Source organism: Cherax quadricarinatus, chromosome 45 (genome assembly GCF_038502225.1).
Source record: "Cherax quadricarinatus isolate ZL_2023a chromosome 45, ASM3850222v1, whole genome shotgun sequence".
Classification (NCBI taxonomy): Eukaryota; Metazoa; Arthropoda; class Malacostraca; order Decapoda; family Parastacidae; genus Cherax; species Cherax quadricarinatus.
The window spans coordinates 18,414,625-18,431,026 of record NC_091336.1 but is presented as its reverse complement, the minus strand read 5'-3'; the positions used below and the strand labels follow the sequence as shown (position 1 = coordinate 18,431,026).

At 42.4% G+C, this 16,402-nt stretch overlaps 1 protein-coding gene across 4 annotated transcripts in view; it reads right to left on the bottom strand.

Annotated features, from left to right (window-relative positions):
- The window catches only part of LOC128694869 (lachesin), a 419,456-nt gene that overhangs the window by 41,566 nt on the left and 361,488 nt on the right, over positions 1–16,402 (bottom strand). For all 4 annotated transcript variants that reach the window (XM_070094351.1, XM_070094350.1, XM_070094348.1 and 1 more), the window contains exon 6: positions 13,570–13,698. In XM_070094351.1, coding sequence (XP_069950452.1) covers positions 13,570–13,698 — 129 coding nt within the window. The remainder of the gene's footprint in view (positions 1–13,569; positions 13,699–16,402) is intronic.

The following is a 16,402-nucleotide window of genomic DNA, read 5'->3' as shown; positions in this document are numbered from 1 at the left end:
TGCAGATGTTTTAGTCTTTCAGGTGTTTCAGTCTTGCAGGTGTTCCACACATTATGATTTAGTCTTTCAGGTATTTCAGTCTTGCAGATGTTTTAGTCTTTCAGGTGTTTCAGTCTTGCAGGTGTTCCACACATTATGATTTAGTCTTTCAGGTATTTCAGTCTTGCAGATGTTTTAGTCTTTCAGGTGTTTCAGTCTTGCAGATGTTTTAGTCTTTCAGGTGTTTCAGTCTTGCAGATGTTTTAGTCTTTCAGGTGTTTCAGTCTTGCAGGTGTTCCACACATTATGATTCTCTGTCACCGTCAGTAGTCATCGACCAGCGGGGTACTGAACGACGTCCTCTGATAATGAACGATAACAACTGCACCAGACTTAATACCTGGAGAGTGTGCCACTCTTTTCTTCTGTTTTAATAAATTAACCTCTCTCATTAGTCCATTTTTTTTTTTTACATTTACGAGTTCAGTATGGTTAGAGTCGGAGCTTATTCATATATTTACAAGTACATTTACTAGTATTTACAAGCTTATTTACAGTATTTATACGCTCATGTACAAGTAATTACACGTACATTTACTAGTATTTACAAGATCATTTACATGTTTTTAAAAGCTCATTGCAAGTATTTACAAGCTCATTTGCAAGTATTTACAAGCTTGTTTACAGGTATTTACAAGCTTATTAACTAGTATTTACAAGCTAATTTATAAGTATTTACAAGTTTATTTACAAGCTTAAATTTATCCTACCTCAGCTCATTTACAAGTATTTACAAGTTTATTTACAAGCTTAAATTTATCCTACCTTAGCTCATTTACAAGCTGTGAATTGTTATTTTAGCTCATTTACAAGCTAAAAACTGGTGCCCTGTTTCAGCTAATTTTACAAGCTATGTTATCCCTCCTTAGATCCAATGTTAGCACCTGTTAACCTACCTTAACTCATCTACAAGCTAAGAGCTGTTATTCTGTGAGCTCATTTACAAGCTAAGAACTATTATCTTACCTCTAATAATTGTGTTAGTAATATGAAGTAAGCTTCCTTAATGCTAGCAAAGGGTTCTTGATCCAAGAAATGGTAGCAATCCCTTCCCTCAGTGAGATCAAAGCTATGTACTTCTCATTCATGGGTACGGTGTGACTCTTATGGGTTTAGCGCTTTCCAATGTGAATTGTATGTTGGGTGAGACGTATCATGGGTAGCAGTGGGGGTAGCAGGTGTCCCCTGCTTCCTTCCTACTGCTGTGAGGCAGCAGGTGTCTTCTGGTGCCTCACAGCAGGAGGAGGGACAGTAGGAGCTCCCTGGTGCCTCACAGCAGGAGGAGGGACAGTAGGAGCCCCCTGCTGCCTCAAACCAGGAGGGACAGCAGGAGCCCCCTGCTGCCTCATAGCAGGAGGAGGGACAGTAGGAGCCCCCTGCTTCCTCACAGCAGGAGGAGGGAAAGCAGAAGCCCCCTGCTGCCTCACAACAGTAGGAGGGCAATAGGAGCCCCCAGCTGCCTCACAACAGGAGGAGGGTAATAGAAGCCTCCTGCTGCCTCACAGCAGAAGGAGGGACAGTAGGAGCCAATTGCTGCCTCACAGTAGGAGGACGGACAGTAGGAGCCCCCTGCTGCCTCACAGCAGGAGGAAGTTGCTCTGAAGGATAGTTGACACACAGTGGTATGCGCCAGGTCTGCACCTACTGCCTCTGATTGCTGAAAGTGTATGTTTGGCTGTCAATATCTCTGCCGGGGAGCAAAGAGTCTCTCTCTCTCTCTCTCTCTCTCTCTCTCTCTCTCTCTCTCTCTCTCTCTCTCTCTCTCTCTCTCTCTCTCTCTCTCTCTCTCTCTCTTTCTCCCTCTTTCTCTGCTTTCTGATAAATGCATATGTTATTCATTATTTCTGCCATAGTTACACACACACACACACACACACACACACACACACACACACACACACACAAGGTTCCTTATATGCTTAGCGAATCTTCAAGCAAGATACTTTACATAGATTACTGTAAACCAATTACTCTAATGTCTCTCTCTCTCTCTCTCTCTCTCTCTCTCTCTCTCTCTCTCTCTCTCTCTCTCTCTCTCTCTCTCTCTCTCTCTCTCTCTCTCTCTCTCTCCCTCTCTCTCTCTCTGATCAGCATTCCACTGTTACATTCCTTTTTATTCCTATAAGTGTACTTTGATCACAAACACACATACACATACGTAAGAGCTGTGACTCGACCCCTGCAACCACAAGTGAGTACACACACACACACACACACACACACACACACACACACACACACACACACACACACACACACACACACACACACACACACACACACACACACACACACACACGCGCGCGCGCACACACACACACACACACAAACACACACACAGAATAGTCTGGCAAGCGATGTAGTGGAAGCAGGAACTATACATAGTTTTAAGACGAGGTATGATAAAGCTCAGGGAGCAGGGAGAGAGAGGATCTAGTAGCAACCAGTGAAGAGGCGAAAAACTATGTATGGCTCCTGCCTCCACTATGTCACTTGCTAGGCTATTCCACTTCCTGACAACTCTATGACTAAAGAAATACTTCTTAACATCCCTTTGACTCATCTGAGTCTTCAACTTCCAATTGTGACCCCTTGTATCTGCGTCCCATATCTTGAACATTCTCTCTCTATCCACCTTGTCAATTCCTCGCAGTATTTTGTATGTCGTTATTATGTCTCCCCTAACCCTCCTGACCTCCAGTGTCGTCAACCCGATTTCCCTTAACCTTTCTTCGTAGGACATTCCTCATAGCTCTGGAACTAGCCTTCATGCAAACATTTGCACTCTCTCTAATTTCTTTTGGTGTACAGTGTCTTGAACGATTCCTTACTAAGGTATCGGAACGCTATTCTCAGGTTTGCCAGATGCCCATATGCTGCAGCAGTTATTTTGTTGATGTGTGCCTCCGGTGATGTGCTCGGTATTATACTCACCCCAAGATCCTTTTCCTTAAGTGTTGTTTGCAGTCTTTGATGACCTAGCCTATACTCTGTCTGCGGTCTTCTTTGCCCTTTCCCGATCTTCATGACTTTGCATTTGGCGGGGTTAAATTCGAGGAGCCTCCAGCTTGTCCAAGTCTGTAGTCCTGCCTGGTCCTCATCTGATTTAATTTTCCTCATTAACTACAAACAGGGACACTTCTGACTTTATCTCTTCCGTCATGTCATTCACATATACCAAAAATAGCACTGATCCTAGAACTGACCCCTGTGGAACCCCGCTCGTCACAGGCGCCCACTCTGATGCCTTTTTCACGTACCATGACTCGTTGTGGCCTCCCTGTCAGGTATTCTCTGATCCATTGTAGTGCCTTTCCTGTTATACGTGCATGATCCTTTAGCTTTTGCACTAATCTCTTGTGAGGAACTGTAAGGAAGGCCTTCTTGCAGTCTAAGAAAATGCAATCTACCCACCCCTCTCTCTCATCTCTTACTTCCGATACCATGTCATAAAATTCCAGTAGGTTTGTGACACAGGATTTGCCTTCCATGAATCAGTGCTGGTTGTCGTTTATGAGCTTGTTCCGTTCTAGGTTCTCCACCACTCTCTTCCTGACAATTTTCTCCATGACTTTGCATACTATACATGTCAGTGACACTGGTCTGAAGTTTAGTGCCTCGTGTCTGTCTCCTTTCTTAAAAATGGGGACTACATTTGCCGTCTTACATACCTCATGTAGTTGCCCAGTTACAACGGGTGTGTTGAAAATTGTTGTTAGTGGCACACACAGCATCTCTGCTCCCTCTCTAAGGATCCATGGGGAGATGTCCGGTCCCACAGCCTTTGAGGTATCAAGGTCACTTAGCAGCTTCTTCACCTCCTCGGTTGTGTGTATTTCATCCAACACTTTTTGGTGCATCCCTTGTTGATGTACCCCCCTTCCCCCCCGTGTTCTGACTTCCCAGAGTTCTTTCTGTCATGTTGAGCTCCTCACATAATTCTTGGTCGTTTCTTTCCTCAGCTTTTCCTCTTTCCTCAGCCTCTGTGTGTGTGTGTGTGTACTCACCTAGTTGAGGTTGCAGGGGTCGAGTCCAAGCTCCTGGCCCCACCTCTTCACTGGTCGCTACTAGGTCACTCTCCCTGAACCATGAGCTTTATCGTACCTCTGCTTAAAGCTATGTATGGATCCTGCCTCCACTACATCGCTTCCTAAACTATTCCACTTTCTGACTACTCTGTGGCTGAAGTAATACTTCCTAACATCCCTGTGATTCATCTGTGTCTTCAACTTCCAACTGTGTCCCCTTGTTGCTGTGTCCCATCTCTGGAACATCCTGTCTTTGTCCACCTTGTCAATTCCTCTCAGTATTTTATAAGTCGTTATCATGTCCCCCCTATGTCTCCTGTCCTCCAGTGTCGTCAGGTTGATTTCCCTTAACCTCTCCTCGTAGGACATACCTCTTAGCTCTGGGACTAGTCTTGTTGCAAACCTTTGCACTTTCTCTAGTTTGTTTACGTGCTTGGCTAGGTGTGGGTTCCAAACTGTGTGTGTGTGTGTGTGTGTGTGTGTGTGTGTGTGTGTGTGTGTGTGTGTGAGTGCGCCAATGTGTGTGTGTGTGCGTTTGTGTGTGTGTGTGTGTGTGTGTGTGTGTGTGTGTGTGTGTGTGTGTGTGTGTTTATAATACATGTAATTTACATATATGTGTATTTATGTATTTAAATGTTTCAAAATGTGTATGATACATGTATATGTAATTTAAAACATAATTAAAGCCCATAATATACAGTCTCGGGGGACCAACAACTTCCTCTGTTCATTTAATTACACATGAAGTGTGGTGGTTTTAGTAACCTGGCCAGTAAATCGCACGATTTTGGGGGCTATTTCTGACCACACCCCCTTTTGTTTTAGAGCTTCTAATGGAATGCTTGACGATATCCTTACTCACGATTGCAAACAAACCACGGTACTGGTGGGGTTTGAACCAAGGCAAGTTAGCAGTAAAACTTCAGGCCAGTGCGTAAACCACTGGCCTGGCCTGGTTCTCTGAGTTCTCCAGCTTAGGCTGACACGTTTCAAAACCTTGTATGAACTCCCATTGTGCGTGATGGAATATGACGGGGGAACAGCGTTTGTTCCCACTGCGCGACTGAGCAGGTTAGCAGTGCACTCACGATGAATCCAAATTTGCTAAATAAAGAAAATTAACTCATCGGAAAATATTTTCCATTTATGCAAAAGTCGTCTTGCCTGAAGTGCTGTAAGTGATGTCATAATTTAGATGACCATCTGAGCTGCCGCATCCCCACCCTTCTTTCAGAGTACAATGTATTCCCCACCTCCAGGACTCAAGTCCGGGTAACCAGTTTCGCTTGAATTCCTTCATAAAAGTTAACCTTTGCTAACACTCCAACAGCATATCAAATTCTTAAAATCAGCTGGGTCCACTCACTCAGATCTAAGACGTTCACACAAGCCTGTTGAATGTTCAAGCCCCCACCACATTAAGTCTCATTCACACCCACCCTTCCACCCTTCCTGTGGCAACACTTACCCCTCCTTCCTTCCACCCCAGATTTATACACCCTCTTCCTCATTTCATTCTCCACCATCCTCTCCAAATGCCAAGACAACCTCAACAACCATTCCTTCCTCATCTGAATATTTTTCGTTACCCCACATTGTCTTTTAATTACTATGCTCCGAAATTCATTGCATAATGTTCACCCTATACATTGCCCTCTAAAATAACATCTCCATCAACCACCTCCTCGCTGGTTACCTGGAGGTTACCTGGAGGTTATTCCGGGGATCAACGCCCCCGCGGCCCGGTCCATGACCAGGCCTCCCGATGGATCAGGGCCTGATCAACTAGGCTGTTACTGCTGGCCGCACGCAGTCCAACGTACGAGCCACAGCCCGGCTGATCCGGCACTGACTTTAGGTATCTGTCCAGCTCTCTCTTGAAGGCAGCCAGGGGTTTATTGGCAATTCCCCTAATGCTTGATGGGAGGCTGTTGAACAGTTTTGGGCCCCGGACACTTATGGTGTTTTCCCTTAGTGTACCAATGGCGCCCCTACTTTTTATTGGCGGCATTTTGCATCGCCTGCGCAGTCTTTTACTTTCGTAGGGAGTGATTTCTGTGTGCAGATTTGGGACCATTCCTTCCAAGATTTTCCAAGTGTAGATTATGATATATCTCTCCCTCCTGCGTTCCAACGAGTACAAGTCAAGTGCTTCCAAGCGTTCCCAGTAGTTAAGGTGCTTGACAGAACTTATACGTGCAGTAAAGGATCTCTGTACACTCTCCAGATCTGCGATTTCAACTGCTTTGAATGGAGATGTTAATGTACAGCAGTATTCCAGCCTAGAGAGAACAAGTGATTTGAAAAGGATCATCATGGGCTTGGCATCTCTCGTTTTGAAAGTTCTCATTATCCATCCTATCATTTTCTTTGCACGTGCGATCGTGGCACTGTTGTGATCCTTGAAAGTGAGATCCTCAGACATTACTACTCCCAGGTCCCTTACATTATTTTTCCGCTCTATTGTATGGCCGGAGTCTGTAGTATACTCTGTTCTAGTTATTATTTCCTCCAGTTTTCCATAACGGAGTAGTTGGAATTTGTCCTCATTGAACATCATATTGTTTACCGTTGCCCACTGGAAAACTTTGTTTATATCTTCTTGGAGGTTAACCGCGTCCTCAGCAGATGACAGCCTCATGCAGATCCTAGTATCATCCGCAAAGGATGATACGGTGCTGTGGTGTATATCTCTGTTTATGTCTGATATGAGGATAAGGAATAAGATGGGGGCGAGTACTGTGCCTTATGGAACAGAGCTCTTCACTATGGCAGCCTTTGAGTTAACTCTGTTGACCACTACTCTTTGTGTTCGATTTGTTAGGAAGTTGAAGATCCATCTCCCCACTTTCCCAGTTATTCCTTTAGCACGTATTTTATGGGCTATTACGCCATGATCGCATTTGTCAAATGCTTTTGCAAAGTCTGTGTATATTACATCTGCATTCTGATTTTCTTCCAGTGCATCCAAGGCCATGTCATAGCATTTAGAGTCAACACGTCACACATATTTAACAGTATCTCAACTAACTTTTTCCATATATCTATTCTATAATTCATCTTGTATTTCATAGACGATTTTGCTTTGTACTACTGTGCCAAACTCAGAATTTTTGGTATGGCTATGAGAAATACTCTGTTGCCAGTCCCTGTTGTCAATAGGAAGTACCCTGTTCCCAATATATATATATATATATATATATATATATATATATATATATATATATATATATATATATATATATATATATATATATATATATGTCGTGCCGAATATGTAAAACTGGTCAATTAGCAAGAACTCATTTAAAATTAAGTCCTTTCTGAAATTTTCTTTTATACGTTTAAAGATATATTTTTTCATTAATGTTGACGTAAAAATTTATAATTTTGCACCAAAAGGAACTTAGAAAACTTACCTAACTTTATTATAACAAGAACAATTTATTTTAGCCTAACCTTACTAAATATATTTTAGATTTGTTTACAATAATTTAATATTAAACAAACACAATCAAATATATTTTTTTCGTTAGGTTTAGAATGATTTTAGCGATATTATTGCATACACAAATTTTCACTTGTCTTATATGGCAAGATGAGCGTTGCTATTTAAGCCAAGATCGCAAGTTCTGCCTATTCGGCACGACATATATATATATATATATATATATATATATATATATATATATATATATATATATATATATATATATATATATATATAACAACACGGCGCTAGCCAAGGATTCGAACCCATGTTGTACTGGCCTGCCTCATGGTAAGCGAGAACCACAGGACCATCCAACCCTACAAGAATGGCGCAGCCAGCACACAGCTAGCTGTTGGGCGGCCATCCGAGGGCATACGGAGGCGTGGGAGCTTCTAAGCTAATTTCATTCTCATCCTTGTTTGGTGTACTAGCCTCATGTGGTTCTCGCTTACCATGAGGCAGGCCAGTACAACATGGGTTCGAATCCTTGCCTAGCGCCGTGTTGTTATATATATATATATATATATATATATATATATATATATATATATATATATATATATATATATATGTCGTGCCGAATAGGCAGAATTTGCGATCTTGGCTTAAATAGCAACGCTCATCTTGCCATATAGGACAAGCGAAAATTTGTGTATGCAATAATTTCGCCAAAATCATTCTGAACCTAACGAAAAAAAATATATTTCACTGTGTTTGTTTAGTATTAAATTATTGTAAACAAATCTAAAATATATTTAGCTGGGTTAGGCTAAAATAAATTGTTCTTGTTATAATAAGGTTAGGTAAGTTTTCTAAGATGCTTTTGGTGCAAAATTATAATTTTTTACATCAACGTTAATGAAAAAAATATATCTTTAAACGTATGAGATAAAATTTCAGAAAGGACTTAATTTTAAATGAGTTCTTGCTAATTGACCAGTTTTACGTATTCGGCACGACATATATATATAGAACATAAGAAAGAAGGAAAACTGCAACAGGCCTACTGACCCATGCGGAGCAGGTCCATGTCCCTCCCCGGATAAACCCAATGACCCACCCAGTCTGGTCACCTTCACTCAAGGAAGGAGCACGGCACCAGACCCAGCAGCACAAGCTAGTCAGGTCCAACTCACACCCACCCACACCCACTCATGTATTTATCTAACCTATTTTTAAAACTACACAACGTTTTAGCCTCAATAACTGTACTTGGGAGTTTGTTCCACTCATCCACAACTCTATTACCAAACCAGTGCTTTCCTACATCCTTCCTGAATCTGAATTTTTCCAACTTGAAACCATTGCTGCGAGTCCTGTCTTGGCTGCAAATTTTCAGCACGCTATTTACATTCCCTTTATTTATTCCTGTTTTCCATTTATACACCTCGATCATATCCCCCCTAATTCTACGCCTTTCGAGAGAGTGCAGATTCAGGGCCCTCAGTCTATCCTCATAGGGAAGATTTCTGATACATGGGATCATATTTGTCATCCTCCTCTGTACGTTTTCCAGAGCATTTATATCCATTCTGTAATACGGTGACCAGAACTGCATATATATATATATATATATATATATATATATATATATATATATATATATATATATATATATATATATATATATATAACAGCAGTCTCATACCGAGGCAGGGTGGCCGGGAAAAGAAACACTTTCACCATCATTCACACTATCACTGTCTTGCCAGAGACGCGTGTGTACAACAGTTTAGATGTCATTCTAAACAGCAAATATCCCAAACCCCATTTTAGAGTGCAGGCACTGTACTTCCCACCTCCAGGATTCTAGTCTGGTTAACCGTTTTACCTGAATCCCTTTGTTAAATATTACCCGGCTCACACTCCAACTCGTCAAATTCCAAAAACCATTCGTCTCAACTCCTATCTAACACGCTCACATGCGCCTGCTTTATGTCCAAGCCCCTTGCACACAAAACCTACTTTACCCCTCCCTCTTTTCTTTCCTAGGATGACATCTACCCCTCCTTCTCTCTACTACAGATTTATACATCCCCCAAGTCATTCTATTTTGCTCCAACCTCTCTAAATGACCAAATCACTTCACCAACCCCTCCTCAGCCCTCTGACTAATACTTTTAATAACTCCACACCTGATTTAGTGTCTTTCCAGCACAAGCTCCTTGAATGCCATCTCGTCTCAATGAAGCAAGGCTGACCTAAACATTGGGACGGCGCTGACCTAAACACCGAAAAGACGATAACCTAAACATTACAGCAGACGTCGCAACAACAACAACAAAAAAAAAACAGAAAAAACAAAACATTTGCTTCTGGTGGGGAGAATAATGCTCGCACCTGTCAACACTGTCTCAACTTTCGTCTAGTTTACAAATTCCATAATTTCTGCTGCTCCCAATGTATTTATTTTAATGGAAATTCATTAAGCTTTGGTGCCAGGATTATAAAATATGTGTGTGGTGCCATCACTTCTATGTAGGACTGTGTGTGTTTTACATGTGTTGCTTATTGAATAATCTTGTGTACGTGTGTGTTTGTGTGCATATACAGGAAGCACAGTCACAAGAAACAAAGTGATTTCTCAGTGTGCATTTTGACTATAGTGAGAAATTAATTTCCAGTTATTCCCGTCAACTCTTGATCACATTCTCAGTTATATGTACATATATCAATAACACTGCATTAGACAAGGAGTCGAACCCATGCTGTTTTGGCCCGCCTCGTGGTCAGCGAAAACACGTGAGCCTTTTGACCACTAGACCAGGATTGTGTGGTCTAGTGGTCTAAAGTGTCATGCATTTTCGCCCACCATGAGGCGGATGAGGCGGGCCAAAACAGCATGGGTTCGACTCCTTGGCTATTGCAGTGCTGTTATTGATCAATACCACTCGGTTCGTGAGTACAATAATATATATATATATATATATATATATATATATATATATATATATATATATATATATATATAAATTTTATGGCAGAACTATGTAAATGAGACATGTGTGTGATTTATTTATATATCTCTCTCTCTCTCTCTCTCTCTCTCTCTCTCTCTCTCTCTCTCTCTCTCTCTCATTTTATACTCCAATACCTCTCTCTTCTGCTCTCTCATCCTCCCTTACTATCTCCCTCTATCTATTTTCCTCCCTCTCCCCTCCTTTTACCCCCTTCCGTTCTTTCATCCCCTTCCTCTTTTTCCCCCTCTCCCCTCTTTATTCCCTCTCTCCTCTTTATTCCCCTCTCCCATATACCACACCTACCCCAGCCACCAGACACCACCGCAGTTATCTCTGCAACAAGAGTCAATCAAAACAAAAGCTTGTTTGAACAACAAAAGCTTGTTTGAACAACAAAATTCCTTGCCACTAGAAATCAGTTATGAGCTAGCTTTAAAAAACCTTCATTGAATTCCACTGGATTTTTAAACCACGCACGAATAAACATTTTAAAGAAAATTATATAAATTATGTAAACTGAGTAAGTGTTAAGGACGCACTTTGGTTTTAAGTCAAAAAAAATATATGGAAAGTGGTATAGTGTGTATGTTGTAAGAAAGAAAATTTATTTTTGTAAAGTTAAACTGAAAATAAGTGGTTAAATTGGTTAAAATAACATGTGTGTTGACCTTTTTAAAAAGATGGTGCCAGAGGTTTAACAAAAACAATTGGTTTATACTTAAATGGAGAGGTATAGTTAAAGAAGGTTTACTGAAGAGATGTGTGTGTTAAACACTGACATATATATACATGTACACACACACACACACACACACATACACACACACACACACACACACACACACACACACACACACACAGTATGTATAGTATGCAAAGTCATGGAGAAGATTATCAGGAGGAGAGTGGTGGAGCACCTGGAACGGAACAAGATTATAAACGACAACCAGCACGGATTCATGGAAGGCAAATACTGTGTCACAACCCTACTGGAGTTTTATGACAAGGTAACGGAAGACACGAGGGAGAGGGGAGGGTTGACTGTATTTCCTTGGACTGCAAAAGATACCTTCGACACAGTTCCCCACAAGAGATTAATGCAGAAGCTAGAGGATCGGGCACGAATAACAGGAAGGGCACTGCAATGGATCAGGGAGACAACGAGTCAAGGTACGTGATGAGGTATCAGAGTGGGTGCCTGTGACGAGCGGGGTCCCACAGGGGTCAGTCCTGGAACCAGTGTTGTTATTGGTAATTGTGAATGGCATGACGTAAGGGATAGACTCATAAGTGTCCCGGTTTGCAGACAATGTGAAGTTAATGAGGATGTGATGTGAAGTTAGGTGAGGATCAGGCAGGACTACAAAGTAACCTGGACACACTGGACACCTGGTCCAGCAACTGGTTACTCGAATTTAACCCCGTCAAATGCAAAGTCATGAAGGTTGGGGAAAGGCAAAGAAGACTGCAGACAGGGTATAGGCTAGGTGGCCAAAGACTGCAAACCTCGCTCAAGGAGAAAGATCTTTGGGTGAGTATATCACCGAACACATCTCGGAAAGCACACATCGACCAGATAACTGCTGCAGCGTTCCGATACCTTAATTAGGAATCGTTCAAGACACTGTATACTGTGTACATCAGGACCATTCTGGAGTATGTAGCACCAGTTTGGAACCCACACCTGGTCAAGCACGTCAAGAAAATAGAGAAAGTGCAAAGGTTTGCAACAAGGCTAGTTCCAGAGCTAAGAGGAATATCCTGAATGTGCCTGACGACACTGGAAGACAGGAAGGTTAGGGGAGACATGATAACAACATACAAAATACTGCGGGGAGTAGGTTTGTGACACAGGATTTACCTTCCATGAATCCGTGCTGGCTATCGAGCGGGGTCCCACAGGGGTAAGTCCTGGGACCAGCGCTATTCTTGGTATATGTGAACGACATGACGGAAGGGATAGACTCAGAAGTGTTCCTGTTTGCAGATGATGTGAAGTTAATGAGGAGAATTAAATCAGACGCTTACCAGACAGGTCTACAAAGAGACCTGGACAGGCTGGATGTGGGGTCCAGAAACTGGCGCCAAATGCAAAGTCATGAAGATCGGAGGAGGGAAAAGAAGACTGTAGACAGAGTATAGGCTAGGTGGCCAAAGGCTGCAAACCTCACTCAAGGAGAAAGACCTAGGAGTGAGTATAATACCGAGTACATCGCTAGAAGCACACATTAACCAGATAACTGCTGCGGCATATGGGCGCTTGGCAAACCTGAGAATAGCGTTCCGGTACTTCAGTAAGGAATCGTTCAAGACTTTATACACTAAGTACGTCAGGCCCATACTGGAGTATGCAGCACCAGTTTGGAACCCACACCTGGTCAAAAACGTCAAGAAATTAGATAAAGTGCAAAGGTTTGCAACAAGGCTAGTCCCAGAGCTAAGGGGAATGTCCTATGAAGAAAAGTTAAGAGAAATCGGTTTGACAACACTGGAGGACAGGAGAGTCAGGGGAGACATGATAACGACATACAAAATACTGCGTGGAATAGACAAAGTGGACAGAGACAGGATGTTACAGAGATGGGACACAGAAACAAGGGGTCACAATTGGAAGCTGAAGACTCAGATGAGTCAAAGGGATGTTAGGAAGTATTTCTTCAGTCATAGAGTAGTTAGGAAGTGGAATAGTCTGGCAAGCGATGTAGTGGATGCAGGAACTATACATAGTTTTAAGACGAGGTATGATAAAGCTCATGGAGCAGGGGGAGAGAGGACCTAGTAGCGGTCGGTGAAGAGGCGGGGCCAGGAGCTGAGTCTCGACCCCTGCAACCACAATTAGGGGAGTACAATTAGGTAAGTACACACACACACACACACACACACACACACACACACACACACACACACACACACACACACACACACAGGCCTTTGATGACCAGTAACTAACAGATTTGTAAAGAGTAAATTGTTCTAAGCTCCCTCGTTTCTTCCCCTCTTTCTCTCTCTCCCTCTTTCTCTCCCCCTCCATCCATCTCTCTCTACTTACATTGGACCTTGAGGGTGATACGCTTGGAGACAGAAGGAGGAACATCGTTGGAAGCTATGCAGAGATATGCTCCCATGTGGAGCCGAGACACTGTAGGGATGTGCAGTACCTCTGAGTCCGTCACCTTCACTGTAAGAAGATAATAGGAAAATGACATGTTAGAAGAATGTGATAAATAAGACAAAGACACAATACCATGACTGGAACAATACACAAATAACCCGCACATAGGAGAGAGAGGAGCTTACCACGACGTTTCGGTCCGACTTGGACTATTTACAAAGAATAATGTGATGCTGGGACCAATAGATAGAATTACTGGGTCTTAGATTAGTTGCTAGGAAAATTAGATTTTTGGGAGGTCTTTATGATAGGTGTTAGAGGAAGGTGGTGGTGTTAGAACTAGGTGGTGAAGGGATACGATGTTAGAAAGTGATGTTAAAAGAATCATGCGTTAAAGGGATGTGTGTTACAAGGAATTATTGTTAGAAAGACGTCATGTTATAAGGTCCTGGTGTTAGATATGCCAGGTGTTGAATTGGTTTAATGTTAGAAGCACCAGCTGTTAGAAGGATCTGTTAGAAAGACCTGTTAGAAGGACCACGCCTTAGAATATTGTTAGAAGGACCAGACATTATGACCTATTGTTAGAAGAACTAGGTGTTAGGGCCTGTTACAACCACTGTTAGAAGGACCTGCTAGAAAGACCTGCTAGAAAGACCTGCTAGAAGGACCTGTTAGAAAGACCTGCTAGAAGAATATTTGTATCAAAATAACTTTGAAAATCCCATTCATTTTATCTTTAAAACAAAAAGAAGAAAAAAAATATCCTTTCAAATCGCCATAAAAAAAATATGTCCATCAAAACATTTTAGAAAAATTTCCTTCAGAATTATCCAAAAAAAAAAAAAAAATAATCTCACCTAAACTTTCTTTTTTTTTTTTTTGAAAAATTTCTTTTCAGCCAGTATTAAAAAAAAAATTACGAATATGCAACTAAACTTTCCAGTTCAAAAAAATTAGAAAAAAAACAGTAAAAAGTAAAAAAAAAAAAAAAAATAGCAAAAAAAAAAAAAAATAAAAATACTATTAACATTAACATTAAAAAAGCATCATTAACATTCTTTGTGTTGACGTCATTCTCTTTTATGCTCCCCTGCCCCCCCTGCCCCACCTGCCCCCCCTGCCCCCCTGCCCCACCTGCCCCCCCTTCCCCTTGCTCCCCCTGCCCCCCTGCCCTATGCCCCCCAATCCCCTGAATAGAAAAAAAAATTAGAGGCCTTTGCATTTAATTTCCTGCGCTACAGCATTCCCCTCCAACACAACACTAAAACCGTGTTAAGGAAACCGGACGCGAATTCGTAAAAGGCACTTGAGCAAATTGTTTCCTTTTGAGGGCGATGGAGGGGGGGGTAGGTGGAAGAGGAGGAGAGGGGAGGGGGGGGTAACTGGTACGTCGCCGGCCATGTCGTAACTCCGGTTGGAATAAACAGAAGGAAATTTCTTTCAGTGGGTTAGGGTTCCCCTTCTTCTTCCCTACGAGGTTCTTCAGTGGGACTGGATCCCTCCCTACGAGGTTCTTCAGTGGGACTGGATCCCTCCCTACGAGGTTCTTCAGTGGGACTGGATCCCTCCCTACGAGGTTCTTCAGTGGGACTGGATCCCTCCCTACGAGGTTCTTCAGTGGGACTGGATCCCTCCCTACGAGGTTCTTCAGTGGGACTGGATCCCTTCCTACGAGGTTCTTCAGTGGGACTGGATCCCTTCCTACGAGGTTCTTCAGTGGGACTGGATCCCTCCCTACGAGGTTCTTCAGTGGGACTGGATCCCTCCCTACGAGGTTCTTCAGTGGGACTGGATCCCTTCCTACGAGGTTCTTCAGTGGGACTGGATCCCTCCCTACGAGGTTCTTCAGTGGGACTGGATCCCTCCCTGGGGGACTTCAGTAGCAGCAGCCTGAGCTGGGAGACTTCAGTATATGGTAAAAGATTCATCATTTACGGCAGCTTCAAAGATTTCCGTCCAGCAGAACTGGAGTTACTATCACTTGGGAATTACCATCTCTCATTCTGGCCTATCCCACGACGAAGAGAAGGATGGGAGGAAGGATGGAAAGGGATGACGATTAGGAAGAGAGAGAGAGAGAGAGAGAGAGACAGAGAGAGAGAGAGAGAGAGAGAGAGAGAGAGAGAGAGAGAGAGAGGTTTTGGGGGCCTGGGATGGGAAGGATCGAGGTTGTATCAGAGTAATATGGGAAGTCATTGACTTGAATATCACGTTTATATACTAATGACATGAGAGAAATTTTATCTAGTATGTTTAGTACAAGTGCGTCATTAATATCGACTAATGTAATACTTAGAGATGTTTTTATTTGTTAAGTAATTAGCAGGAAACAACGCGCGTGGAGTCATTAAGAAAATTGCGTTAATTACATATTCATTAACGGGGAGTGAACGAGAACGCCTCAGATTGTGGTAGGAACAACTGTGACCACACTAAATTGTGGTAGGAAGAACTACGACCACACTAAATTGTGGTAGGAAGAAATATGACTACACTAAATTGTGGTAGGAAGAACTATGGCCACACTAAATTGCGGTGGCAACAACTATCACCACACCAGATTGTGGTAGGAACAATTATCACCACACCAGATTGTGGTAAGAACAACTATCACCACACCAGATTGTGTTAGGAACAACTATCATCACACCAGATCGTGGTAGAAACAACTATCACCACACCAGATTGTGGAAGGAACAACTGTCACCACACCAGATTGTGGTAGAAACAACTATCACCACACCAGATTGTGGAAGGAACAACTGTC